Source organism: Rissa tridactyla, chromosome 2 (assembly GCF_028500815.1).
Source record: "Rissa tridactyla isolate bRisTri1 chromosome 2, bRisTri1.patW.cur.20221130, whole genome shotgun sequence".
Taxonomy (NCBI): Eukaryota; Metazoa; Chordata; class Aves; order Charadriiformes; family Laridae; genus Rissa; species Rissa tridactyla.
Window position 1 is genome coordinate 98129729 of NC_071467.1, and position 26819 is coordinate 98156547.

General features: G+C 39.1%; 1 protein-coding gene across 3 annotated transcripts in view; it reads left to right on the forward strand.

The window, feature by feature from the left end:
• The first annotated feature begins 136 nt into the window (after nucleotides 1-136).
• The window catches only part of RANBP9 (RAN binding protein 9), a 41217-nt gene continuing 14534 nt past the window's right edge, over nucleotides 137-26819 (forward strand). Inside the window, exons 1-4 of one of the 3 annotated variants that reach the window (XM_054189550.1) lie at nucleotides 137-1021; nucleotides 9407-9518; nucleotides 21453-21505; nucleotides 23543-23710. In XM_054189550.1, the coding sequence (XP_054045525.1) occupies nucleotides 559-1021; nucleotides 9407-9518; nucleotides 21453-21505; nucleotides 23543-23710 (796 nt within the window). In that variant the 5' untranslated portion in view covers nucleotides 137-558. The remainder of the gene's footprint in view (nucleotides 1022-9406; nucleotides 9519-21452; nucleotides 21506-23542; nucleotides 23711-26819) is intronic. The other 2 variants (XM_054189549.1, XM_054189548.1) reach the window with 2 other exon arrangements.

A 26819-nucleotide genomic window follows, 5' to 3' on the forward strand; every position in this document is an offset into this window, starting at 1 on the left:
GGCCGCGGGGCTTCAGGCCCCGCCCCTTCTCCCCGCCCTCGCGCGCCGTCGCGAGCGCGGGAGGGGGCGGGGCGCAGCAACGGACCTGGGCTCAGCTGACTGCGGGGGGGGGGGAAGGGGAGGGTGACGGGACGGGGACGCACGGCGGCGCCTCGCGCCGGAGGGAGGGCGCGCGCGCGAGACGACGAGGAGGAAGAGGAGGAAAGAGCCGGCCCTTGCCGCGGCGCCTGGCGCGCGCTCTCCGCCCGCCTCGCTTCCGCCTGGCTCCGCTGCTCTCCCCGCCTCGCTCCCTCCGCCCGCCCGCCGCTCCGTCGGCCCGGCCCGGCTTTCCCCCGCTCCCATCGGGCAGCCCCGCCGGCCGCCGTCGCTTTCGTCGTCATCGCCCCCAACCCGCCCCCTTCCGAGACGCTCCGGTTGGGGGTGACCCGCCGGCCAGAGCCGCCGGCGGCCGCCTCGCTCCGCAGCGCCCGGGCCTGCCCGACGCTCCGCCCCGGGCCCCTCCGGTGACAGTCGCGACCGTGGGAGGTGGCGGCGGAGGAGGTGGAGGCCGAAGCCGGGATGTCCGGGCAACAGCAACAACAGCCGTCGCCGCCGCTCCCCTTGCCGGCCGCCGCACCCCCGCCGGCGCCGGGGATCCCCTCTGCCGCCGCCAACCCCGGCACCGCACCGGCCGCCGCGCTCCTGCTCCACCCGCCGCCACCGCCGCCGGCCACCGCCGCGCCGCCGCCACCCGCCGCCGGCAGCGGGCCCGCGGTGACGGGGGGCGGCGGTACCGGCGCGGCGCTGGGCCTGTCGGCGGGGAGCAGCAGTAGCGGCGGCGGAGGAGGCACCAGCGCCCCGGCGCCGTTCCCCCACGGCGACCCGGCCCTGAACGAGCAGGAGAAGGAGCTGAAGCGGCGGCTAAAGAGGCTTTACCCGGCCGTGGACGAGCAGGAGACGCCGCTGCCCCGCTCCTGGAGCCCGAAGGACAAATTCAGTTACATCGGCCTCTCCCAGAACAACCTGCGGGTACACTACAAAGGTGAGGGCCGGCCCGGGCCGCCGCCAACTCCCCTCTGTCCCGGGCGGGGCGCGGGGGGCCCTTCCCCGGGCCGGGGGCTGCCGGCCGGGGAGCACTGACCCGACCCCTCCGCCGGGCAGGGGAGTAACAATAACAGGAAATAACACACGCTCCTCGCCCCTCTTTCTTCTCCCCCCTGTGTCTTCTGATCCCCCCCCTAAATTGCCCGCAGCGTCTTGTTTTTCCTTATTTCGCCTTTATTTTTCTCTCCTTTACCCTCCCCCCTCAGTTTCTGTCGCGGTGCTGCGGGGGAGGGAGGGGGGACGGGGGGACACACACACACACAAGGGGCCGCCCCCGCCGCTTCATGCTTCGGGAGTGGGTATTATGTAAACTCCGAGGCTTCCTCCGTGGATTCAGGTATCACCAGAAGGTTTGGGTCGGAGGCAGGAGAATAAAGGAGGATCGGCATGACGTGTCCTGTTTATGGTAATGTGCGAGAAAAGAAGTGGCTTTTTTCTTTTTCTCCTCCCCCCCCCCACCTCCGAGAAGAGCAAGGGTTAAATGGAGTTAAGAGCAGCAAGCGTTAAGCTATTGAACACGGAAATGACGGGAGGGGAAAGCACAGAGAAAAACACCGGTTATTTTTATCTGTGAAAAATGGAATTAAAGTCACTGGTAACAGCCTCGCCTAACTATTCTACAGACTACAGAGGGATTTGAGGGAAGGAATGACAATAGGACTTATATTAATAAAGGTGACTATAAGTTTCTGCCTAGGTGTTTCATAGTTACTGATTTTCAAACAAAAGGTAAAAATCAGAGTATGTGTTTGTATAAATCGGCAAGAGGCAATAGAAGAAAAAAAAAAACAACTTGTGTTGATTGTTATGAAATGTCATAAAACCTGGAAATGTAAGCGTACACTCTGACCTGAAAAAACACAGACACATCTGGTGTTCTAGGCCTAAGTCCTAAAGTAGAAGTGTTGTGGATTCAAAACCACTTTTGAGTTGGCTGTGAAGAACTGGATCTTTTGTCAGTCTCTAGGCAAATGAACGTAATGGGAGGGGAAAAAAACAACCTTGCAATTATCCTTTCTCAGAGTTTACAGTGGAGAAATTCAAGTGAAATCTCGATAAACATGTTACTGTTTAATCGGAGGAGGAAAACGGCAACACAAACACATGTCAGGATTTGGCTGCCATGAAAGGATTAAATGTACTCTCAGAGACTTTTTTTTTTTTAAATAGAGAGGCTTTATTATTACATACAGAATACTCTGCTAAAAATGCTAACTTTAATGCACCATACAAAGGTAATAAAGGAGGTTGATGACTATAGAGCAGGTTTCTGGGAGGCACTGAGTGATTTAAGGACACGTTATTTAATACTCAACTCTGAATTTCCTGGCTTTTGTTCAGTGTTTTATGACCTTGTATTTTTAGAAGCATTTTGTATTTTCTACTGCTTAGTGGTGGCGGGCTGGTTTTTTTTTCTTATAGGATGATCATAGCTTTAAGGCCAGCAAGTCCTGCTGGTTTGGTTTTCTTTGACCAACTCTTTTTGTTCATGAACTGGAATTTAGCGATGGAACCTCTCTGGTCTGTCAGTGTAATTATAGAACTATATTTTCCAGCTTTCTTTGTGCTATCCCTGCCTGCTTTTCCTCACTTCTCTCTTTTGCCTGAGTGTTAATAAAAGAAATTCATTAACTCAAAGAAAATACAAGATGCTCAGCATGTTTCTGAAGTATAGGTAACATAGGAAATACTGTGGATAGTCTACCAGAAGTCATAAAGCACAGGTAGTAGGTTATAATAATAAAATACCTTTACTCTAGTTGTTAAATAATAGTGAGTGATGAAGACTGAAGAGTTCTAGATTAGCTCAGAGGACTGTGAAAAGGGGAGGTGCCAATATAACGTGTATACACTTTTCTTTCCCCTAAATGGGAATGAAGGTGGCTATTAGGGCAGCCCCACATATATGTTACCAGCCTGGCACCTGGAGTTGCTAACTGGGCTAAGCAATGAAAGGTATCAGGGAATTCCTACCTGAGAACTGGGGAAAAAAGCACTAAAACATCTGTTGCCTTTCCTCTCTCCTGGATCCTTCAGCCCTAAGACTACAATAAAAGGAAAGAAAATTAAGAGGTTCAGTGAGGAGAATAAGGGAAGGTGGCAAGTAAGAATGTGCTTAGCACTGTGAAATGTTTCTGCAAATCAGTTGCCCGTAGAGGTCTCAAAGCATTCAAAGTATCTTCTTGGGGAATATATTGGCACTTTCGGTGCTGCTTAAGTTCTCTAAGTAGTCACAGAAGAATGGTAGACGTCTCTGTTGCAAGGAAATTTGAATTGCACATTGAGCATGGATAAAGATTGTATTCTTGACCAAAATACTCAGGGAAGGAAGAGGAGATGGATGTCCAAAGAAGCCAGTAATCAAAAGCAATTCTTAGTATTTTCTATTACTGTAATATAGGTACCTTACAAGGTACTTACAGTTACCTTACATGGTACATTTCATCTTTCTCTGCTGCCTCTGTAGATTTCTGGCTGTGGAACTGGTTTTGTGGAGTAATTTCCCCCTGTCTGTGACTGATAGGAGGCAGAAAATGGTAACATCAGTGCTTTCCTTCCACCCTGGATGTGTTGGGAATGGCTTGCCTCTGGAAAAAGTGTGTGAGGGGCAACAGTCAGAGCAACAGCTTTCAAAGTTGTTTTTTCATATAACTAGCTTCGTAATTTTAATGTGCTGATGTATTGTTAGCAGTGATATTTTTGTTTCATTGGTTTGTGAGAGGAATGATGGTCCTCTGTATGTAATTTTGAAGATTCCATTCATTTTCTTGCATACCAGTGGACAACTTCTATGGAAACATGAGCTGCAGTAGATGTCTCTTTCTACCCACTGCAGCTGTGATGCTTTGTGTACTGCATTTCTGGACCTGAAGCTTTTTGCAAGCATCCTAGAGAGTGCTTAAAAATCAAAACTGCCACAAAACCAGGTGTTGATCAAGTAGTGGAGGTGTACAGAAAGGAGTACAGTCTAGCATCAGGATAACAGCTCTTTAAATTTTGTTGGGCATCAACAAAACCCGAGGGTCAGTGCTCTTTTGTGTTATCTCTCAGAATCGTAGTGTTACTTAAAAAAGAAAAGGAAAGCGTACATGTGGAGGTGGTTGAAGGGCAGATGGACTGACTGCCGTGTTGTTTACCAGAACAGGCTAATTTCTTTCCACAGTTATACTTTTACAAATTCTGACTCTTGATTAGGAAGCTTTGACAAAATCTGGATATGAAATACATATACTTTGTCATCAGTGATATTGTAATATATTAAAGACTATACCCAGGGTTTTTTTGTTTGTTAGATGGACAGATGTGTATTTCTGTGTTGCTGCCAGTTAGCTGTACAAGCTGATAGAAAGCTGACACTGTCCTAGTTACTGTTGTTTGTGGTATAACTATGTAAGGGAGACATGAAAAACAGTATCAGAAAAAAACTTGTCATTTCACTTAATTGTAATATTAACAGCTCTGAGCTGTGGTTAAGTGGTAAAGAAACCAAAAAGGGTCAGACAAGTGTATGCTACATGTAAAGCAGTTGCTGCACAAAATATGTAGCTATTAAGGTAAGACATCTTTAAAAATATTCCAACATATTTCTAAAATATGCAGAATTAATGCATGAATCTTGTTGAAAACAGGGATTTCATAAATGCTGTATGTAATATGAACGTTCCACTAGACAGACAAGTTCAGTTTCCAGCAGATAATCTGTGCTATGTAGTATAAGGAGATAAAAATATGGACTCAACGCAGATTGTAACCATGAAAGAAACTATATACAGAATTAGGTAAACAGACTGAATCATTAGTGCTAACTGAAATCATGGAAAGTCCTATAGTAACTTCACTTAAGTTAGTCTTGTGAAAATTGTCCAAAAAAAGCTGAGGAAAGTTATGCAATTTTGAGTAAGCTGCCATTGCGTGAACTTTTTCTAATGTATCACAGGCCAGGAAATCTTAGCCAGACATTTATTTACAATGCAGTTGCCTTTGAACTGTCTCTAGTGCCAAACTTAAAAAACAAAACAAACCAACCAAACACACAACCCCCACTATTTTATTTTCCAGTGCAAACTGTGCATCTCAATTTCTGTAACAAACAGAAGTGGATTCTATAGTAATAGTTTTGTGTTGTCATTCAGTGATATGAGGATGGTGTCAATTTCTCTGGTAGAAACCACTTGGAAGTAGATTCAGTACAGTACAGTATGCTTGTTTTGGACACTTTTGTAACTCTGAAATGTCTTGCTTTTTTAAACTGGGGAAAAAGTTCAAGTAAAATCAGTAATTTATGCACGTCTTTTTTTCTTGTCTCAGTGAAACTTTCCTAATGAATTCAGCAGAAGATTAGGCCTTGATTATTTTATTTTTGGCAGTGTGAGCAAATCATTGAACCACCTGTTGGAAATAACTGCAGTTCAGCTTATGTAAACTTCATTTAAGGATTTAAATTGTATAAACACACGTAGTTTTTTGTCTAGGTAGACACTCCTGTAGACTTCTTTTGGACTGTTTGGTGCATATGCATTACACACTTAGATCTAGGTTCAAAGACTATATTTTTGAAATCTGAAATGGCTTCTCCAAATATGGTTTTATTTGAATTGACTTTTTTCAAGTAGATGGAATTTTAATTTAGATTAATTTCAATTTAATTTTGCTAAAGGACTGACAATACTATTTTTAGTAAAAATCATCGGTGTCAATGAATGCTTAAAATAAAGCGTTACTCCTTGAGTGTGGTCAACTCATGGTTGTTAAAACACTTCTTATGAAAGCCCAATCAAAACCAATTCTGGTAATTGAACTTACCTATGATCTGGTTTACAGTGTATAGTTCAAGCTTTGTAAACCTGTTTTCCCTTCTCTGCCACAGTGCATCTGTTTGCAGAATTCTCTTTTTGATGCTGAAAATGATTAATGTTTAGTGTTAAATAATACATACTTTAAAAGTATTCTTTTAAATATTTCAGCTATAGTTTGCAACTGTGGAAGAAGTCTGTTTTAAGGAACATAAGGCACTATTCATATGATCTGCTTCAGGCGTTTGGAACCTCCGATTTAGAAGTTCAGAGTTGGGTGTCAAAGTTCCTTTTTATTCACAAGCAAGGAAGTGGGGATTCAGGTTACCAAAGAACGCTAGAGCACTACATGGTGTCAAACTAATGGGCCACTCGGCTCGGTGTCCCATCAGTGACAGTGGCCATAAGTGAGTGCCTATGGAAAAATTAAAAACATGTTGGGCATATGTGGTGTATCTGTGTTTTCCCCTCTCATTTTCCAGCCATTTTAAGCTGAAGGCTATCCTGAGCTGAAAACGGTTTATCAGTTAATTTCTATTCTAGAAGCTTACCCAGCATCTACTTAATATCCTTTGGTAAGAAATTTTGCAGTTCAACTATCTGCTTTGTAAAGAGCCTCTTTCTTGTTTTAAAGCTGGCTGATAACTATTATCTGTTGACTCCTCACGTAATCCAACATAGCTTGGTAGCACTGAAAGTCTCAACTAGCATGTTGAGACAATGTAGAGGTATTTGGAATATTTGAAAGTAGTTAACTGCTTGTTGCTGCTGAATTTGCTGTTAGAAATAATAACTGTATGTAACTACAAATAAAAGCAGCATACTCAAGTAGTAAAATGGGATTCATAGGAGATTATATTAAAAGGACAGCAGTTCTAAATTTAGGGTGTCTTCTGTTTGATGGGATGAAAGTAGTTTTGGGCACTGACTTCCCCAAGTGTGTTGCTTCACCACATGAGGTGTTTGGCAATACTGGTAAGGTATCCTGTTACTTCTGCCCCTGTGTCGACCTCTTATTTGCAGTGTGACAGCTGTGTGTGGCTGGGTTGTGAACTGGATCAGGGAACTGATCTGCTGCTTAAAAAAATCTGGTAGGTTTCTTAAATCCTGATCAGCTAATCAATCTGGTCCATGGTATGTCCTTGCAAATAGCTGGCTGAATTGGGGAGGGGTTGGGAGAAGGGGACTAGTTTCAGGAAGAGGTGCTAAAAATACCTTAAATTAGTATTGTTTCCAAACACTTGTATTGCAATTTCACAAAACAAAGTTGTCTGGATAATAGATGTGCATTTTCAATAATATTTGGCTAGTTCCTACTACTTTAGTTTTTTTATGTGGAAGACTTGCCCAAATAAGGAGACTGACTCAGACTGAAACTACACAGATTATCAAGTGCACAGAGTAACCAAGGGAACTTCTTTGCAGTCTACTTTAAAGTAAAAACCTAAGGACATTTAAAAAGACATTCTCTTTCCCCCCAACTAATGCATCATTTAATCAGCGCTGTCTGAATTTAAGAGATCTCTCAGGAGTTTAATGTTCTGCCCATAAAGTTCTGGGTGCCTTTTAGCTGAAGGATTTCTGCGTACTTAGGAATGATCATCTAATTTATAGTAGCTAAATAGTGAGCTACCAGCACTTGAAAACCAAGCAAACCTATGGAATCTCTAAGGTTATGTACTTGGTTATTACCTTGGTTGACGCAGCCTGAGGAAATAACTTGAAAGTGGTGAACATTAAAACATGCATGCTGTCTTGTGTATGGAGGAGTAAATTACTGTTTTTCCTCATCTGAGACTTCTGAAAACAACATGTAGAAGTTAGGTAAGAAGCTTAATATTGTAAAATCTGTGAGGTGATCAAAGGATCTAGTATAAAATATTTAGTAATGACATACGGAAGCGAGCAGTGCATTTGCACCCAGAAAAGTAAGATAGTTGGCTAGTTAGTTGCCTGAAGGTAGTAACACACTGGGGTGAACTAGTTACATCTGAAAAACTTTGTAGGTTAAACCTAATCTCAATGAGTGAAGAATTTGTGCTGTGATAGCAAAGTTTCAGATGCAAATGCAGCCATGGTGAAATGTAGAGTTCTCCTTGTCTGAGCGTGTGCCATTTGGTAAGAGCTGGTTGGTGCTAGCTCTACAGGCAGATAAGCGCTTGCTGTTTGATCAACACTTACACTAGAGGGCTCTGTGGTTAGAGGTTCACTAGCGTAGGTCAGCTGTGTTTGATCTTCCTGGATGGCTATGCTGTCCTTTTCCTGCGGTTTATTCCTTGCTGTATGACCCGACTTGCTGCACATGAGACGTGATTAATCTGTGCCTGAGCAATAATTCCAGTGTTAATGCTACTGGAAGGAGTGGTGTTTTTTTGTTTGTTTGGTTGGTTTTGGAGGTTTTTTTGGCATATGCAGATCAATTGCTATGCTGGTGCAGTAGGCCTCCCTGTCTGGACTGGAGATGACAGCTGGAGTGCTGCAGCCAAGTGATTTCTACAGCACACTCAAAACAGTCCTCTCTTTCCATCATGTCTCAGATCTACACGGAGAGTGGGCATGGGATCTGCGTGAATTATCGTTATGGCAATGACAGTCTGTTCCTGGTTGCCATCTTATTGAAATAACGCTTGCTAGGATCCAATATGCTTCCCACCTTGTGTGCTCGCGCACTCTCTTTTTTTTTTTTTTAAACTATGTCCCATGACCCCATGTGTGACTTTCACACAATGATGGAAGGATTTTAGTGTGCCTGGGAGAGAGCACTGAGCTTGCTTGAACAGGTTGCTGCTAAAATAAGTCATCTGGCCAAAAGCCTGCTTCCAAGTTGCCTTCAGAACAAAGGGCTGTGAAGAGGGTGACGCATTCAGAAGAGTTAGTCTTAGTGGAGCACAAGTGGCTCTCCGGTTTAGGTTGAAAATCCCTGGAGCAGACGAGCTGGTGTTGCACATTCTTCTTGTGGCAGAGCTGATACATAGTGAGTCTTATAAGAAAAAGGAGTAGGAGCTGCATTGTCTCAGCTGCAGGCTGTAATGCTTAGTGCTATCCTGAAATAACATTCAGAAGATGGAAGTGAATTGCAAGTCATACGTTCTATATAATGGCTGATGTTTATTCTGAAGGACATTAGAGATTAAACTCCGTTATATTGTGTTTCAGTCTACAAAAATGAGTAAGCCATCTGCATTTGAGAAATCATAACAGTTCTTTCAAACCCAGGTTGGCTTTTGTCAATTATGTTACTGTGGTGAAACTTTTTTCTAGTTTCCCTTCAAATAATTGTAGAACCTTTTAGAGTAGTATATCCAGAACTACTCACAGCATGCTTAGTTGCAGTGCAGGTGCCTACAATGAAAACTTAATGGTGGAAGAAAATATTCTAGCATAAAAATGAGGCTGGTTAGAATATTGTATCTTGTTTGCTTATTGCATAAGCCTTCTGTTTTGAGTAGTTGGTATATATACCTTTGAGTCATCTTCTGCAATTATCTAAAATACGTTTTTGTTGTGTTTTGAACGCACTTGTTTTTCAGGTCATGGAAAGACTCCAAAAGATGCTGCTTCTGTTCGAGCTACACATCCTATACCTGCAGCCTGTGGCATATACTATTTCGAAGTTAAAATTGTCAGCAAGGGAAGAGATGGGTAAGCATTGAATGCATTATTAATTAATTATTACCTGGAATAGTATCTCACATCATCTTTCTTTCAGTAAACAGATGCCTTTGGTATCAAAATTTATTTTCATATTTTACCACTTTTTATATATTTTAATTCCTTATTCATGGGAAGTTGCACTCTGCTATCTGGTTGTTTTAAGGGAGTTGATTGTGATATTCATTGTCCACAAATCAGTGTACACAATAAATATTGTATCAGCATCCTCTCTCTTGACAGAGGAGTTGGGGTTTGAATGACCATAGTTTGACCCTGCCCTTACATTTAAAGGTTTTGGTTTTTGACTATATGGCTTTACAGAATTTCATGTAATTTTTAGGAATTTTTTAGGGTGTGCAGCAGACCAGCTTACCTCCTCCGTACAGTCTTTTCATGGATGACATACCAATTTTAAAATGGAAAGTTATTCTTAAGGCTACTTGTTGGTGAACAGTAATTAGAATAAAGGGGAGTGTTCTGAATAGGTTCCTGGGAATTTGTCACGTTATGGAAGGAACAAGAGCTGATGAGTGAATGCAGCTGCTGCTTCCCAGAATCCATCTGAATTATGAATCTGTCAAAGCACAGGTGATACCGTGCTTTTAAGTTTACTGAGGTAGATAGAATCTCACCTGGGAAAGTCCTGAAGTGCTAATGAATTCCTTGCTAGACTGCTTTAATGCCTTTACATCTTTCACTGCTTTTGGTAGAGGGTGTGCTTTAATCCTGAGACATTGATTATGTTGCTTATGTAGGACTACATAAGCAATACTTCTTTCCAGTATGCTGTAGGATATACTGTGGTTCTACTTCAAGGTTCCAGTCAGGACTGAATGTACTGTACAAGGATGTTGCAGATGCTTATGTCCTGTTGTAAAAATAAATCTTGAGAGAAGGCCGTCATCGCTCTTTGGATGAAATTCAGTGCCTTTGTCTGTCTGTCTTGCTGCTATTTTCTTTCTTTCATTTTCCCAGTGTTCTGTAAGGCTTCTGTAAGTCAAAAATGGTATTCACACTTCTTTCTATTGCTTATAGTATTGCATAGAGATATTTTGAAAGAGTAGCCTCTCAATACTGCCCCGTGGAGGGGCATTTATGAGTGTGTTATCAGTTCTCTTCCCAAAAGTTATATCTGGGAGACTTCTTTGCTGTGAAAAACTTACGTGTGTAGTTGCTTTTGTCACACCATGAAGATCTAATTATTTTTAAATCAAGATGACAGAAGTTAGTGTTTCAATTAATATTTTGCTGTCCATTTTAGGAACACCTTTTGTGGGTTTTTTTTTTATTCCTTAAACATTTTTTTAAAAATTGGCCTGCTGCTGTCAGTTAAGGAGAGGTTCTTATTGTGATTTGCTAGTGATGCACGTGTCTATTCTTGAAATGTGTTTCTGCCTGCTTAGTTTGGAAGTTAGCTTTTTTGAAATGATGGATTTCAAAAGGTGTCCATGTGTGTATGCTATTTTACATAGCTCCTGTAACACTTTACCTTAGGCCTCTCTGTGTTGCTTTTTAGTAATTTCTAATTCAGTAGGCCACTCAGGGCAATCCTACAAAAATAGAAAACACCTTTGAATAAAATGTTCCAAGGTTTTGTAGTTTAAATGGTTATTTGTGAGGTGTACATAGCTAAGACTTGTGAAGTTGCCTGCTGAGATTGCTTTAAAAAATCGGACGGGTACTTCTTTCAGTTAATGATAATACATACTGCCTTGTTCTTACTTCAGCCTTGTGACCTTTTTTTAGTGTCACTTTATGAAACATTAGCCACATAATGAGCTATGTTCATTTTTTTTCATTGTATAAGATAGTGTCGATGCTGGGGAACACTGTGTGCAGAGCCAAAGCCAAACCTAGTTTAGTGGGTAAGGGGCAGGAGTTGACATGCGGAGCCTCACTGGATGTGGCGTGTGTGTATGTCTAGACTGTTTTCAAGAGGTCTTTGACTAGGTGTGGTGTCTTATGGTTCAGTGTTAGGCTGCATTCACACTAATAAATTCTTCTGTAATAAGTAAACTGGGGAATTTAATGCAGAGATCTGTAAGTAGGTCTATAGAAACCAGTTTGTGTCAGATACGGTTTATTAGTTCTTTCTCACTGCGTTTTGTGGTTCATATGGCTTGCTCCATGTACGTTTTTCCCATTTTCTTCTCTTCTTTACTTGGTGTCCAGTGATGGGAACAGAGTTCAGGAAGACCATATTTGTAGAGGACCAGCGTGTAACTAATAGGGTCAATTAGTTAAAACGCCTTACTGTTGCAAAAGTATGTGTTCTCAAGGCCTGAGTCTAGCTGTGAAAGCACTACAGATATATTTTATAGTACTGTTTAAAATAAATCCTAGACTACCTGAGGCACCTCAGATGTCTTATCTGCAAGTACTGCTTTCAGCTTTCATAAATGTCAGTGGATGATTTAATGGTTTTTATTTGGGGTTCCCTTTGGTAATGACCTTTACTATTTATATATTTTTTTTTAATAAACTCAGCTTAAAGTATTTAGTCCATGTACTATGTTATATGGGCAAGTCTAACAGCATTCTTGCTTGTGTGCTCTACTTAGCATGGCTTGCCTCAAATCATCAAAAATCTTTTTCTAAAAACCTAGTCTAGGAGATTTATTTTTTTGTGCTACTTTAGCTCTTGGTGGCACTGCTCCTGGAATACGTTCTTGCATATCTCAAAGTTGCTGGATAATCATGAAGATTATTCTGCTCTTCTGAAGGAGCGTAGCTCTTCTTAGCGTAGGGCATGGATGTGGCATGGCTTCCAGTATAGCTTATCATAGCTGTCTGTGTGTGAGACAAGTGTTGGTTTTGTCACACTGGTGACCTAGGTCATTAAATTCTTTATGTATTTAGGGGGGTAACAGTCTTGAGTAGGAATTTGAAGGTGCATAATACGTTAATTTTGCAGATGTTCATGATGATCAACTTCTAGGCATTATGGACACATTGAAGAAAGCATGAAAGCAGCCTTACTAGGAAGTAAGAAATGGGTATGGAGGTTGGTGCTGCAGAGCAGACGAAGACTGAAGTTGCTTTTTGATATCTCAGTGAGGGCTGATAGGGCCATGCAGCAACAGATGAGAAAAAGGGAAGTGAGAATTACAGTTAATAAAAGTAATAAGGTTGAAATATCATTCAAACAAAAACTGTTTGGTATTTTTACAGTGTTTGGCATGAAGAGTCCCAAGGTCTTTTATGTGCTGCTACAGTACAGACACGTGAAATAATTATCTTAAATATTTTTAAATTCTTCTTAAAAGTGCTAACCTGCTGTCATGTTGCTCTGTAAATATTTTCTGTTGTTCTGTATTTCTTCAGTTTTCTTCCTTAATTTCATGTCTCCGTTTGCAGTCTGAAGACCTCTGTTTATTTACATTCTCCTTTTATACTCTGTTTTGCTTTGTTTTGTTTGGCTTCATGTGGAACATTGTGGACAGTGATGTGAGCAATTGGAGATGATAACAGTAGATGAGTAATGGCTGTAAGTATGGGGAACAGTACCAAGGTGGTGATTAGAAAGCATGCTAGGAAGGAGAATATTAACTGCAATAAATTATAACTGCATATCTGTGGGAATCCCTAGTTAATTGAAAAATAAATAAATACGTATATATGTCAGTTAAAGCAGAGTATTGCAGCAAGTACTGTGAAAAATTCTGGTATGATTGGGGAAGTTAAACATAGTTGTACCTTTAAATTAAACCTTTATAAGCTATTAACGCAGTCCGCATTTGTAAATGATCTATCAGAGAACCAGAAGTAATGTTCATAGCTTTTATTCTGTATTTCTTAATACACTACTCAAGGGAATGAGATAGGCTTTTTGTTGCCTTTTACATACAACTCTAATTTTAGTTTCATCTATTTTTCTAGAATAGGAGCTTAACTAAAGGAAACTACATTGGTAGTCTAGGAACGTGAAAGAACAAGGGTGTGCTAAGTCCTGTCGACCTGTTATTGTCGTTTGGAGATGTAAGCCCTTAGTCTCTAAATCTGTTATAACACTGTACTGTCCCCTCACTTTCCAAAAATGATCACCATGGTGGCTGTTCTCTAAGCTAGGTAGGTATATCCAAATGAGGCATTCTGGTCTCTCTCAAATGTTGATTTCAGTTTTCTTATGCTGCATTTTACTGAGTTCATTTCCACTAGTCTTTTACATATTTAGATCCTCTGTCTTTGTGTAAAGTGGTAATGCATCTGCCTTAACAGCCCCACAGTTAATACTTTATTTCAGATCCCAGTTAATGTTTTCCTCTTTTACACAACTAAAGATACTTGCATGATACTGTCATAATTTATGTAAACTACAAATCTGATAGCTTTGTGCTGTTGGCTGTGGGTGTCCTTTAATGGTGAAGAGTCATCTATCATCTCTCTTGGTTGAGAGTCTATGAGCTTTGCTGTAACCTTAGGTTGCACTCTGTGGCATTTCATACTGGGCGTAAGCATACTCTGGTTCCACTTTCCAAGCAGCTGTCAAAGGTATCCACTAGCTACCTGGCTTTCAGAAGCAAAATGCTGTTCCATTATTTTATGTTGAAAACAGCTTATGTGTGTATGATTTACTGAGTGATCGCCCATTTCTACATGAATTTCAGTCTTAGAAATCAATCATATTGATTCTTGTAATGAATCTCTCCATTTCCAGTCAGGGCAATGGTTTTTGAATGTTTTAAATTCTTACTCTAAACCATAGTTTGAAGACTTTGTGGTGGTTTGGCCATGAGGAGAAGCGGTCTCTGAACACTCAGTGAGTTTGCTTCCCTTGTCCCAGTTCATGACTGTTTGTGTCAGCTTTGTGGTGGACCTGATCAGGTAGCTCATTCTCCAAAAGTTGACCTCAGGAGTGAGTTAGTTTTCAGCCATGTTCGTTCTCCACTATGGCTGTTTGTATCGCTTCATGAGTAGCTATGGCAGCAAAAGAGAGGGGCATTTGGGCCAGAAATGAGCACGCAGGAGGATGGGAATGCTACTTTTGATCGTGGTCTCAGCTTATGCCCACTTAATTTTAGTTTAAATACAGCTTTTTGTTTTTATAAATCTTTCACCAGGAGATACTTTTAATGTGTTTCTTTCACAGGGAAAATGAACTTTTGGGGAAGACATCTTTATCCTTGGTGTCTTGAATTTCTGTCCGTTCTTTATCTTATTCTTTGATTCGTAAATACAATTACTAGCAATGAGCAAGTGATAGTGATGCCATGTACATCTAGATAGTCTTTAGTGCTTTTAGAACGGCTCAGGAAGATGTATGCTTAAAATCCAAAATCCTGTAAGCAGATGTGCTTTTTTTTTAAAAGAAGAATTAAAACAAGAATTGGAAGTCATAAGCCATCTAGAAGAATAAAATGAAAGCTAAGTTTAGAAACGCATTAGTCTTTTAGCAGATAGCACTTAGCTTACACTTGCGAGCATGGTTGTTAAGTCTGTGGTGTGGTTGTACTGAGGCAGATCTTCATGGGCATGCTTTGTATTGCATGTGTAAATTCTAAATGTTCTCCACTAAAATAAAATGTTACTACAAGTAATGAATATGCTTTTTGGTAAAGCAGTGTTAGTAAGGCTGGATTATGGCTGTTCTTTAACATTGGCCGTACAATAAGTCGTCTGTTGTTTTGGCAGTTCTCTTGTATGCATTGTGAAGAAGTAAAAAAGGAAAAACTATCCAAAACAAAAAATACCATGAGAATTAAGCTTGAGTTTTCATGACACCTATGCCTATGGTTTAGCCTAAGCTGGTTTAGTGTGTTTGAGTGATATTTGTGAAATACAAATGCTTTGTTGTCTTCTAGAGCATGTATGTGTAACTCTAAACAGAAACCATACTATTACTGCAAATTGTTTCTGTTGCAGTAAGTTGGCTTTTCCTTTATCATGCAGTATACCCATTTTCTTGTTCGCAACAAAAACATAAACCAATAAACAAAATACAGAACGTTGTCAGTTGCTGTTTTGTTTGTATTTGTTTTGTACACTACTAATCTAATGTAAAAACTTCGTGCAGTCTGAAGACCTATTTTTATAGTTTTGATGTGTCCTCAGCAGTTATTTGTTATAACAGGCATTTGTCACAACAACATGCAAGTCTCATACAACACTCAGTCAATACAATACAAGACTCAGTCTCCATTTACATATAAGCATGTCTTGCATCGTTATTAGCGAGTACTTGTGTATAGAGTAGAATCCGATAAAGTCTGCAGTAGCTTTCTTGCATTAGTGCCTTCATTTGAATTGCAGCAGCTGCAAGAAGAGATTGCGTCATGAATCAGCAAACATATCTTTTCTTAAACTGTATCAGTTTTCACCTGAGTATACCTCACCAGACATTTGACAGAAATAAACAGCAACTAAATGTGTAAGAGGATTATTTGAAGTTTGTGTTTAACTGGTCAGAAATATGCGGAACTGGAACAAGGGAGTTTTATTTCTTTGTTGATGTTTTCTAGAAATTAAGATTTCTAATTTAAAAAGAAAGTCAAGATAATGTATTTAATTTCTTGGTCCCTGCTTCTTGCAAAATCTTTTAAGTTATTTTTTTCTTATGAGGTTCATTCATATAAAGGTAGTGTATAGATGATAATCCTGCTGCTGCCTGGACTTGGATTATATCATTTTCTATCTATTTTTCTTTTCTGACAATATGGTCCCCAAAAAAGCTTTAGACCTTAGGGAGAAGTGTCATGAGACAGAAATTGTGCAACCTCAGAAAGTGTGAGGGCTGTCAGTAAATGGGAATCTTTCTAGGAACATTATAGGTATCACAAGCAAAATTTTACAGGAATAACAATTTGAAGTGCTGTGCAAGATGACTGCCTGGCTTCCTTCCCTCCCCCTAGAACTGGATTCATCTGAAACCTGGGTTTATCGTGTTCAAAATACTGTTTCCTTGGAAACATTCCATAAAATTAAACTTGTTTTCAATTTGAAATGAAAGACTCAAACTGTCTATGGCATATTTTGAAACATTTAGATAGAGAAAAATTTAACAGCTCATTTCTTATTGTGATTGTGCAGACAATAAAAATCTTGGATTAGCATATTCCTGAAAAATTTTAATGCAGAGTAATTATATTAAAGGTGAAATTTAGATACTTTTTTAGTGTGCTGTATTGCTGACCTTATAGTATGGTGTCAGCGAAGACAGTGTAGAAAACTATAGGAGAACATTATTCAAACTTTTTACATCCTTGCCAGTCAGTCAGTTGTGAAGGCCCTTTAGAAGGTCATTTAGTCTTAAAATTCTTACGGGTGTTGCAGTTTTTTCTAGTTGTACCACTTTCTAAGAAACAAACTTGATAGCAAAACAAGCTGCACCTGTTGTATAGCCTACAGTTTTTTTCAGTGTGTTAATTTTACTTTTCTTCATAGTCAATGCATTTGAAACATTAGGATATATTCTCAGTTAACATTATTTAGGAGTGTGAATGTCTGTTAGTGCTTGGACCTTAGGTTCCTTACAGATATTACGGTAACTTAGGTTTTACCACCGTATGGTTGAAGTTGCTTTCTTTAAATATATAGCGTGTAGGTGATAAAGATACCAAGTTGATCACTTTTGGTGATCATTATCACCAAAACAGCTTGGATTTCGAAGCATGATCTAGCGGGTCCCCAGTTTATACTGTCTTTAATAGAACATGTAGGCACAGTGGGAGTCAGACGCAATTTCACTCTTTCCAGATAGCAGGTTGCTAATGAAATATCTGTAGTGGGGAGGCTGTTATAGGTTTTTTTATTACTTAAAGATATGCTCAATTATTATACTTGTCTTTTCAAATACAGTGTGGATTTTTAATTTTTTTTTCTTTTTAACAAGAGAAGTGGTTATTTAGTATTTAAATTTATCTTTAGCTACTAGTAAGCTTTATGAGGTACCTGTGATGTGATATAGTTTTTGAGATTCTGTATTCCTTTTTATGAAATGGGAGGGATAGGATATAATTAGGCTGAATTCTGATTATTATCGACTTCTATATTGAAAGATTTTCCATACACCTTCAATACAGTGGCTAAAAGATCTAACGGAACAGCTTCACACAAAAATCAGAATTGTGTATCTGTTATATGAACTTCTGGGTTGGTTGGTTTTTTTCCCTTATGTTTTAGCAGTCTCCAGTTCTGTACCATCTCTTATTGCTATTTTTTCCTTCTATTTGATTCTGCTTTTTTTTTTTATTTCTCACACTTAGTCTCTTCAGGCATCCAAGTAGAAACTTTAGGCTCCAGCAAAAATGTGAATTTAGCTCTTTGACTGGAAAGAGCTTGAGGAGAAAATAGTTATTGTGAGCTTGATGCTTGTTATACGTTTCACTGCAGAGAAGCCTAGGCTTTTCAGTCTGTGTTAGGGGAAAAAAATAGATATCATAGTGCCTGTATTTTTGACATTGCCTTTTATTTTGCTTTGTGGCAAAAAGTTGAATCTTCAGCAAATTCGAAACTCTTTGTAGTTTCGTAGTATACCTAAAAATTTCTATTTGACTTGCAGTTGTGAAGTGTAAACTAGAAGATGTGCTGAGACATTAAAGTAGTAGTCTGTATCTTTAGTGAACTGGAACTATAATAAATAAAATTTGAAATGAAAAATCAAGAGTATGTAAGATGTGCTTGCTTTCTTGGTCCTTAATACTAATTTGGCTGCACTTTAAATTGGTTTTCAGTCTTTTATTTCAGTCTCTCATGGGTTGACTTCCTGTATTCCGTGAGTGGTTTTATATGTTGTTTGTAATTTTATGAGCTCCTAGAAGACTTGAGCACTTTAATGAGGTGATGAGTAGCAACTGATGGGACTGAAATGCTTAGAGAGACGGGATTCTTCATAAAAAAAGAAGGGTCCCAGGCCACTCGCTGCCACTTGCCTAGGTAAGTGATCCTCCCAGCGCAGCAGCCAAGGATGTTTACGGCTGGAGAGCTGAGGTGGAGGCACCGTCCACAGGTACGGAGGGAAGTGATGAGGGAGGTGACATCAGAACCACACCATTACTCACCCTCCCTATTCTCTCAAACCACGCTGTGTTGTGGCCGTTTTTGGAAGGTGCAACATGTTGGCCTGAGCGTGTTGCTTCCTGGTGTTGACACCTCTGTTTCCTCAGGCATGCTGTTATGGCATGACATATCCTAAGTGGACCTGTTCTTCCCGTCTGTGGCAATCTCCTAGACCAAACCCATTCGTGTGACAGGACAGCAGGAAATGTATCATGAACTGACTGAGAACAGTCTGTGCCTCCATTGCACCTGTGTGCTAGCGTGTCTGCTTCTTGTGCTGCCCTGCATTTTTATCATGGAGTAAGGGAGAAAAACTTAAATACATAGCTTTGCTACTGTTTTTCTCTAGATTCTGAGACACATGATATGTGAACAGGAGGGCAATTTATGTAATTCCTCCCACTGAAGCAAGTGTTTTTGCAGAAAGTGACTCTGGATCTAAATATGAGCTAAGTGTCTTTAAAAACCAAGCAAAAAAGTCTTTTTAAGCCTATGAAGCTTACAGGTGCCAGAAGAAAAACAGTTACATGTAGTGGTTTGGCATAAATACAGCTCGTGTGGATGAAATTTTAGAGCCTGGCTGTCATGCTACTGTTTTCCTTCTCAATTTATACTGTACTACATCTAGCTGAACATGAGATTAGCTATCCATCAACTATAACAAATAATAAATTATCTTAATTGACGAGCCTTTAATTTCACTCACTTCCAAACCGTAAATTGCAACCATTCCTTTTTCCTTTTGAAAGATGTCTGTAATGTGTTAATTATTTGAAATGTCTTAATCTGACTTTACTTGAGTTTCTATGAATATCACGTCTCCTTGATGAAATGGTGCTTACATTCCAAGTAGTTGTAAGTGAATCCCAGGGAAAAATATATACTAACATCCATCTTCTTACTGAGATGGTGTCAGTGCCTAGTGCCTTCTAGTCGTTGCTAATGGGTAAAAAAAATCCTTGTTCCCAGCTGTATTAAATACGGTGGGTCCAGTTCGTGTTTACAGTTGTTACTGTGTTAAAGAGGGGGCTCAGAGTTGTTATATCTGAAGGAGAAAAAACAGGCGGTACCAAAATATTACCTAGATGATGATTTTCTATCTAGCATTTCATGTTTTTCTGTACCCTTAATCTTGTTTCTATAAGAGTACTGAAATGAAATTTTGAGTAGGATGAAGGTTTTTTTTTTAATATGACTTACATTGAAAGGCTTTTTGCAGTCAGTGGAGGTCTTTGTTATCTAAAATTATTTTTAAAAATAAATTTCTTTAATAAAGTCTCCTTAACAGGAGACTTTACAATAACGGATTTTCAGTCTTTACGTGAGAATCCTTCATGCATCAAACTCCAGACTATGCTAATAACAATTCTGCCTTTACTGTTTAAGACAAAATCAAGAGTTTTCCACTTGTTGCTTTCATTTCCAATTGTTTTGTTGACTCTGCTGCTGCAGTGGTGCCTCAGTAATGTAATTAGCAATGCAGCAAAGACTAATCCTTTTGTTTGTTGCCCTTTGCTTCAGCTCTTCGGTATCTCTAAATGTAGTATCTGCTTTATATGTTTCTGAGGTTCCATTTCACGGTGGTGGGATGTTGGAGGTAGACAAAGATGGGTATCATATGTTAGAAATGATCAGAGAAGGGCTTTGTAATATTGAACACAGAAGCAGTTACGGTAACTGTTGGAAGTGATCACTAGAAAAAACAAAGCCCAGTACACAGTTAAGCATATGACTTCTGAGATTTCCTGCTCAGTTTCATTCTATATTAAATGTATTTAAAATAGCAGATTGACCTGTAGTTCCTAGAAGAATAGTTGCTTTAAATTAGCATTTTATGAGATGGGAATACAAAGGTCACGTTTGTTCTCTTAAACTGTTTTCAAATTGGCATGGGTGATTTTTTTTTCATACATATTATTAATTATTTCATGATAAATTGATATTAACTAATTTGAACTAGTGTCAAAATGATTTGCATGTTTTGTTAAACTAGGAAATGTTAGGTTTAGGCAATTCTTGGATGCTTGCTTTTAGTTGGTGGGCTTTGGTGTTTTGGGGGCAGGGTGAAAGCTTAGCTTTTCATTGTGCTGTTTTTTCTCTTTGGTTTCCTGTCATCTTGGTCACAAAATGACTTTTGCTTAAGAAACAGAAGAAAAACTGATTTTACAAACTTCAAATAGGGTGATTTCTGGGGGAGGGAATTATTAATTTCAACTTTGCAGTATTTGTTATTAAATTGCTAACAATTGCACTGGACGCTGACTTTATTAAAACTACCTTTGTAAAGCTGACTGGGACTTTATTGACCTACCCATAACTTGTCTAACTCAGGATTGCTGGTCAGCAAATGAAAAATGTTTTCCCTCTGTAGTTTGCCAACAGCTAAGTAACATTGCTGGTAAATTTCTCAAGATAGCATTCTGCTCCGTGATACAGGCCTTCAGTGTTTTCATCTGATCTTTTCATAAATGCAAGGATGCATTTTGCTGCTGAAATAATGCACAGTTTTGCATGCATTTTGTAAAATTACTCATTCCAGTTTATCTGCTAAATGTGATTATTTACATGGAAGGTGATGAGATTGGTATGTGTATAGCTTTACCCCTGCTTTCAAAATAAGACATGACCTTTGGCTTTCTTCATTCACGCTTTAAGCTTTATGGCTAATAGCAGTATTCTCCATCAATAACCCAGGATGCCTAAAAGAGAATAGTTGTCCTCACCTCTTGGAGGGACAGAGTCTGTCTGTATACAGTATGTATCGGGAATTACTTTTCAGTTTCCTTGCTGTTGTGCCAGTATTAAATGACCTCTCAGCAGCTTAACTGGTATATGATTAATCAGCATAGTGTTTCTTGGCAATATCCCACATAGATATATATTTTTGTAAGAGACAGATAAATTTCTTTTGTTTTTTCATTTTTACAGTTACATGGGAATTGGGCTTTCAGCACAGGGTGTGAACATGAACAGACTACCAGGTATGTTTCAGCAATTATTACATTTGGTAAGTTACTTATATTGGTTAATAGTGTTTTTAAAATATGCTTGACACTGATGGGAAGTTTCTGGTAAGCAACAGAGAGTGTAGCATGATACCTCTCTCTGTTTTATCTGTTATGTACATTATGTAAAGCTTGCAGGTAAAAAGTTTAGCTTTTTCTTATTCGTTTTCCGGTACATTTGCTCTTGTGTTACTCCCATCAACTCTTAGTGTTATTTATAACATTATGGAGGTGCTTTTTAGCAAACAGATACATTTTAAAAATTTCATCGTGTTTCCTGATAGAAAAGCAGCTATAGATTTTCTTTCTCTGTAAACCTAATTTCTAGCAATAAAGATGAGCTACTATGATAAAAACTTTCTGTCAAACATGGAATGAGCTTTCCTACTGTCGGTTTCTGTACCATTACCTATCCAGCCTCAATAGTAAGGATGTGTAGCATAGTTTTAAGTTTTCACTGTTACATTGACCTGCTTCATCCAGGGATGCTGGTCTTGTTAACAGTTGTCTCTAGTATCTCTGTGTAGTATTTAAAGAAGTTTTGTGTGTGTGTGTATGTGTTGGGGTTTTTTAATAGATCTTTAAATGTAAAAGAAACCCAACAAACCCAACCACCAAGAAACCACTTATTTTTTTGAAATTGTTACTAATATCCAAGTATAAAATCATGTTGAATTGACCTTAGAGTATCCGTATTTTGTTTCTTTTGCATTGGTACTTTCTCACACAAATGTCCTGATAGAGGGCCTTATGATGACGGCAAGTCCCATTTACACTGTGAGCCCAGCTAAGGGGGATGAATGGGTGGCATTAAGTTTGTTTAGAGTATGATTTAGGATGCATTGCAAATAGTTATCAAAGATACTAGTAATCAATGTAACTGCGGTAATTTGGGGTATTTAATTTACTCAGAGATGCCTAATGTGGTGCCAGCTGAAGCTACTGATCATACAGATTAAGGACCTAAGTATGGAAAATAGTTTCAAATTAACCTTTTAAGCAGCAACTTGACAGAAGAAGAATAAACCCACAATCCTTTTTAATCTTTAAAAATAATCTGAGTTGTCAGTATAAATTCTTATAGTCAGAATGAGCACGTATATATGTATGAAATTTGATGATTTGTGTTAAAGATCATGCTCTATATTATTTTGAATAGGCATTTAAAAAAAGATTTTGTGGTGCCTGAAATTTTATTCCTTTTCTATGTGTTTTTGTTTAGTATTGAATTGCAGGGAGCGTAGACAGGTATTTTTAAATGAGCTCAGACTAAAATTGCTTGCTGTGAATTTCCTTGAGTAGTGTAACTATATGAAGCTTCTTAACTGGTTCTGCAGCTTCTTCATCTGCAAAATTAGCACCATATTTGCATACATAATGATTTGCCTGCTGGCTGTGACTTTCACCTGTATTGATAATTTTTTTTCCTCCTTCTTTTTTAATTTTTAGGGGCAGCAAAGCTAGTGGCACTATAGTCTGGAGATTCTGCTATTACGCAGAGACTGCTTGGTGCTGAAGCGTCATTAAGAATAATCAGGAGTAGAAATGTGTTTCCCCAGAGATGCGTGTTTGGGTCTTAGCCAGGGAGAATTTGATTATGACATATGGTAGCAATAGTTTTGCAAGATGAAAGGGAGAGCAGGAGAATCTTTACTGCTTTATTGGGACATGTCAGATCTGCATATAGCTTTTCAAATCTCAACATTGTAGCTGATCATATTTTTGGTGTTGATAATTTTGTGCGTTCACTTAAAGAGAAAAATGTGTTATCTGAGCTGCGTTATCTGTTATGTACTACAAATGGAATTACCTGTTCAGCCATTTTGAGAAAAGAAGTTGTCACTTTTTTTTAAATGAAACAGGTTTTTTAGTTAGATAAGAAATCTCAGAAATCAGAAGCTAAGCATAGTAATTAACTGTATTAATGTGGTTAGAATATACTAACTTTGCGTAGTCTTTCCATTATTTCATAATAAAGGAAATGAGTAAATTGCAAATGCTTTTGTTCTCTAGGTTGGGATAAACATTCATATGGTTACCATGGAGATGATGGACATTCATTCTGTTCCTCTGGAACTGGACAACCCTACGGCCCAACGTTTACTACGGGTGATGTCATTGGTTGTTGTGTCAACCTTATCAATAATACCTGCTTCTACACAAAGAATGGACACAGCTTGGGTATGGAGAATTGTTATCTTTAATGGTAACATTAAGTCTGTAAGTCTGTTGTAAATCTGAACCTCTCTTCATGTCAGGAGCAAAGTGTTCAAATAGTTCTTTCGATAGTCTCATAATTCATGAATTAATTAAAGAATAAGGAAAGAAAGGAAAAATAATTTCTTTCGTGCAGCTTCCATTCCTAACATTCATCCTAACTAACATTCCTTGTGAATTTGGAAGGATTTGTCATAGCATCTCATTCCATAGGACCGGCATTTATGAATTCCACTACTACATCCACAAATAATACTTGATGTATATAACATAAAGTAATAGATACAAGAGAACCGGAGAACAGATATAGATAAAACTCATTGCTACTGTGTTTGGGCATATCTAGCCTTCATTAAAACCTTACATCAGACGGGCAATATTTTGAACATATTTTGGAGAACAGTGTCTTTTGGGTTCCCAGCCTGGAGTCATGCATAGTTGGGCTAAAGCTATGAATTATACAAGCTGTGCTAAAATTAAGTCTGTTAAATGCTTGTAGTAAATTTTAGCATTATGCAACACTGCAAGACAACTCGAGTTTGAAGGTGGCAGGAGGGGTTAGAATTAAATTTTTTGATGCAATATATATAATTTTTTGGTTACTTAATGCAATTTAATGAGCAAAGATACAGAGTGTAAAGAAAGAACGGAAAAAAATCTACTTCTTGCATTAAGGAGAGAGCAAGGGCTTGGAAAGATGTCTTGGAATTGTGCTGAGAGGAGTAGGAAGTTTCAAGGGATAAAGCTCAGAAAGAAGAAATAAGTTTTTTGTTATGGGTGGAAATGTGATAAGGAAAAGAGAGGCTAGCTTGAGATGAAATAGGAGACTATTGAGATAGGGACTCTTGAAGTCTCTGTTCTGTTTTCTCACATTGCCAAACACGAGGAAGGTTTGGAAAGTAGTAAGGGGAAGAACGTGGTTTAAATTCTTTTCCTTGTCTCTCAGAACAAGACTGCTTGTTTGTTTGCTCAGGCCCCGAGCAAACAGATCTAGCTTTGGAGTTGCTCAGCCCTTACTCAGAGCAGGGCTTGGGTGGCTCTAGAAGTCAATTCCAAGTAATCACTTCTGTAATTCTATTTTATCGTGATTTAATGTTTCTTCTAAATTGCATGAGTCTATATACTTGGACTTAAAACCTTGACACCTACAGCAGTGGGACACTTGAACCATGCACTGTATGGTTGTTTCTTTTGGCACTGTTTCAGGGTATGTGTCAAAATGGAAGATAACAGCCTCATGTTGTGTTTACCCTAATCTTTAACTGGGTTAAAGCTGAGAAGGGTAGTCTTGCCTTATTCCCTTTTTGGAACTGGTAACAGTGTGCCTGCAGGTGAGTTCGATCAGATTGTTGATCAACCAGAGACACTGGTTTTCTGACTGCCCTTATTGGTTACATGCATGGAGGAGCTAATAAGGGAGGAGCAGAACCTTCTCTTTCAGTGGAGGTCTTAAAGCAGACTGGACTAGGCCAACTATGAAACAACACGCCAAGTGATTAAAATCTGTTTGAAAAGGAGAGCAGAATGGCATAGGTGAGGAGAGGCTAGCAAAATGTCATCTGTCACAGCCAGACTCTGACAAACACTTCATGGATTTCAGAAGGAAACCTGACAGCTGTTCTGCTGTCGCGGGCTTTGCTAGCTTGAATTTCTAACACAGTAATGTTGATTCTGTGTTTAGGGGAAAAAGAAATTAGAAATTTTGGCTGTCTTGCTGACTTTCTGCTGCTACTGATTGTCCAGAATTTCTGTACAATTGTGACTTGGAGGACGTTTATGTTTCTTCCCTGGGCCACAGATGTACTCTAGAGTGTTGGAAATCTCTGGCTCAGCCTAGGATTTGATGCTGCCAAAAGGGCTAAGCAATTATTTATGTAAGTGTGAAATCCTGGGTTGAAAAAAAAACCACAAAACCAGCCTGCCCCCCCCCCCAGCCCAAACCCTAATGCCTACATGTCACTCAGTCATCATTTATCTGTCTTGCCTACTGCCATGGTTATTTTGGAAAAGAGTGAGTTGGAAGTCAAAATGTGCCAAACAGAGAAAGTAGTAATAGCTTAGAAAAGGTGTGAACAGGTAATAGATAAAATGATAGCTTTGAGATGTGATGGGAGGAAACAGATTAACTCTTAAATGTCATTCTTTGGTATCAAAGATGTGAGTAAGGAATCCAGATGCTCTTGAGACTTGAAGTCTTGGTGAAGAATGGAGATGGAAAGCAGGGGTGGAATTTAGGAGAAAAGGTTAAAAGCTTTGTTTTATTCTTAAATTTGAAAAGTCAGTGATACAAAATAAGAGTTTGAAGGGATAGGTAGATTCAAATCATTATGCACTCGTAAAAAAATAAAATTGAAGAAATACTTGCAACAATAAAGGAAATTGTGAAATACTGCTACCATTTGGCTGTCGGAAGGAGATTTCCTGATATTTATTTTTTTAACTGAAAGCTGCTTCCCCTCCCTCCCACAATATTGCTTGAAGTTCCTGAATAGTGGTCAGATTTTTCTCTAATCCTGAGACAGCAAAATCACTGCCTTGGTCTTATGGGTAGATGGATGCTTGTAATTATATAACAAGATACTAAGTTCTTCTGTTTGAAAACCGAAACAAACCACCCTGGCGTGGATTAGAGTGAAACATTTACCAGACTAGTTTGGAGTATTATGTAAAGATAATGCCAACTAATGAAGAAAAAGAAATAGCAAAGAAACTGTTAAATCTTTGTGTGTGAGCATTAAGACAAGCAAGTGAAAAAATATCTTCAGAGATTCTCATTTTTCCTGTTAGTTTTCATCTATAGCCAGAATTTTCATACTTTTTTAATCTGCGTATCTGTATGATGTTTGCTAAATCTTAAGCCCTGTTTTGAAAAGTTGAGGGCAAATTGAGCGCTTTTGAATGAAAATTACATTTTGCCAAATACTGCCCTTTATTATTCAAGCACATCAGTTGTGCCTAAGCATCATGGATGTCACCATACTTTACTTATTTTTGAGATAGTTTGGGTGAGTTTTCTGAACTAATAATGATACACGTAAGAAAATGAGGCTAGAATCCAGACATGTGGGAATTA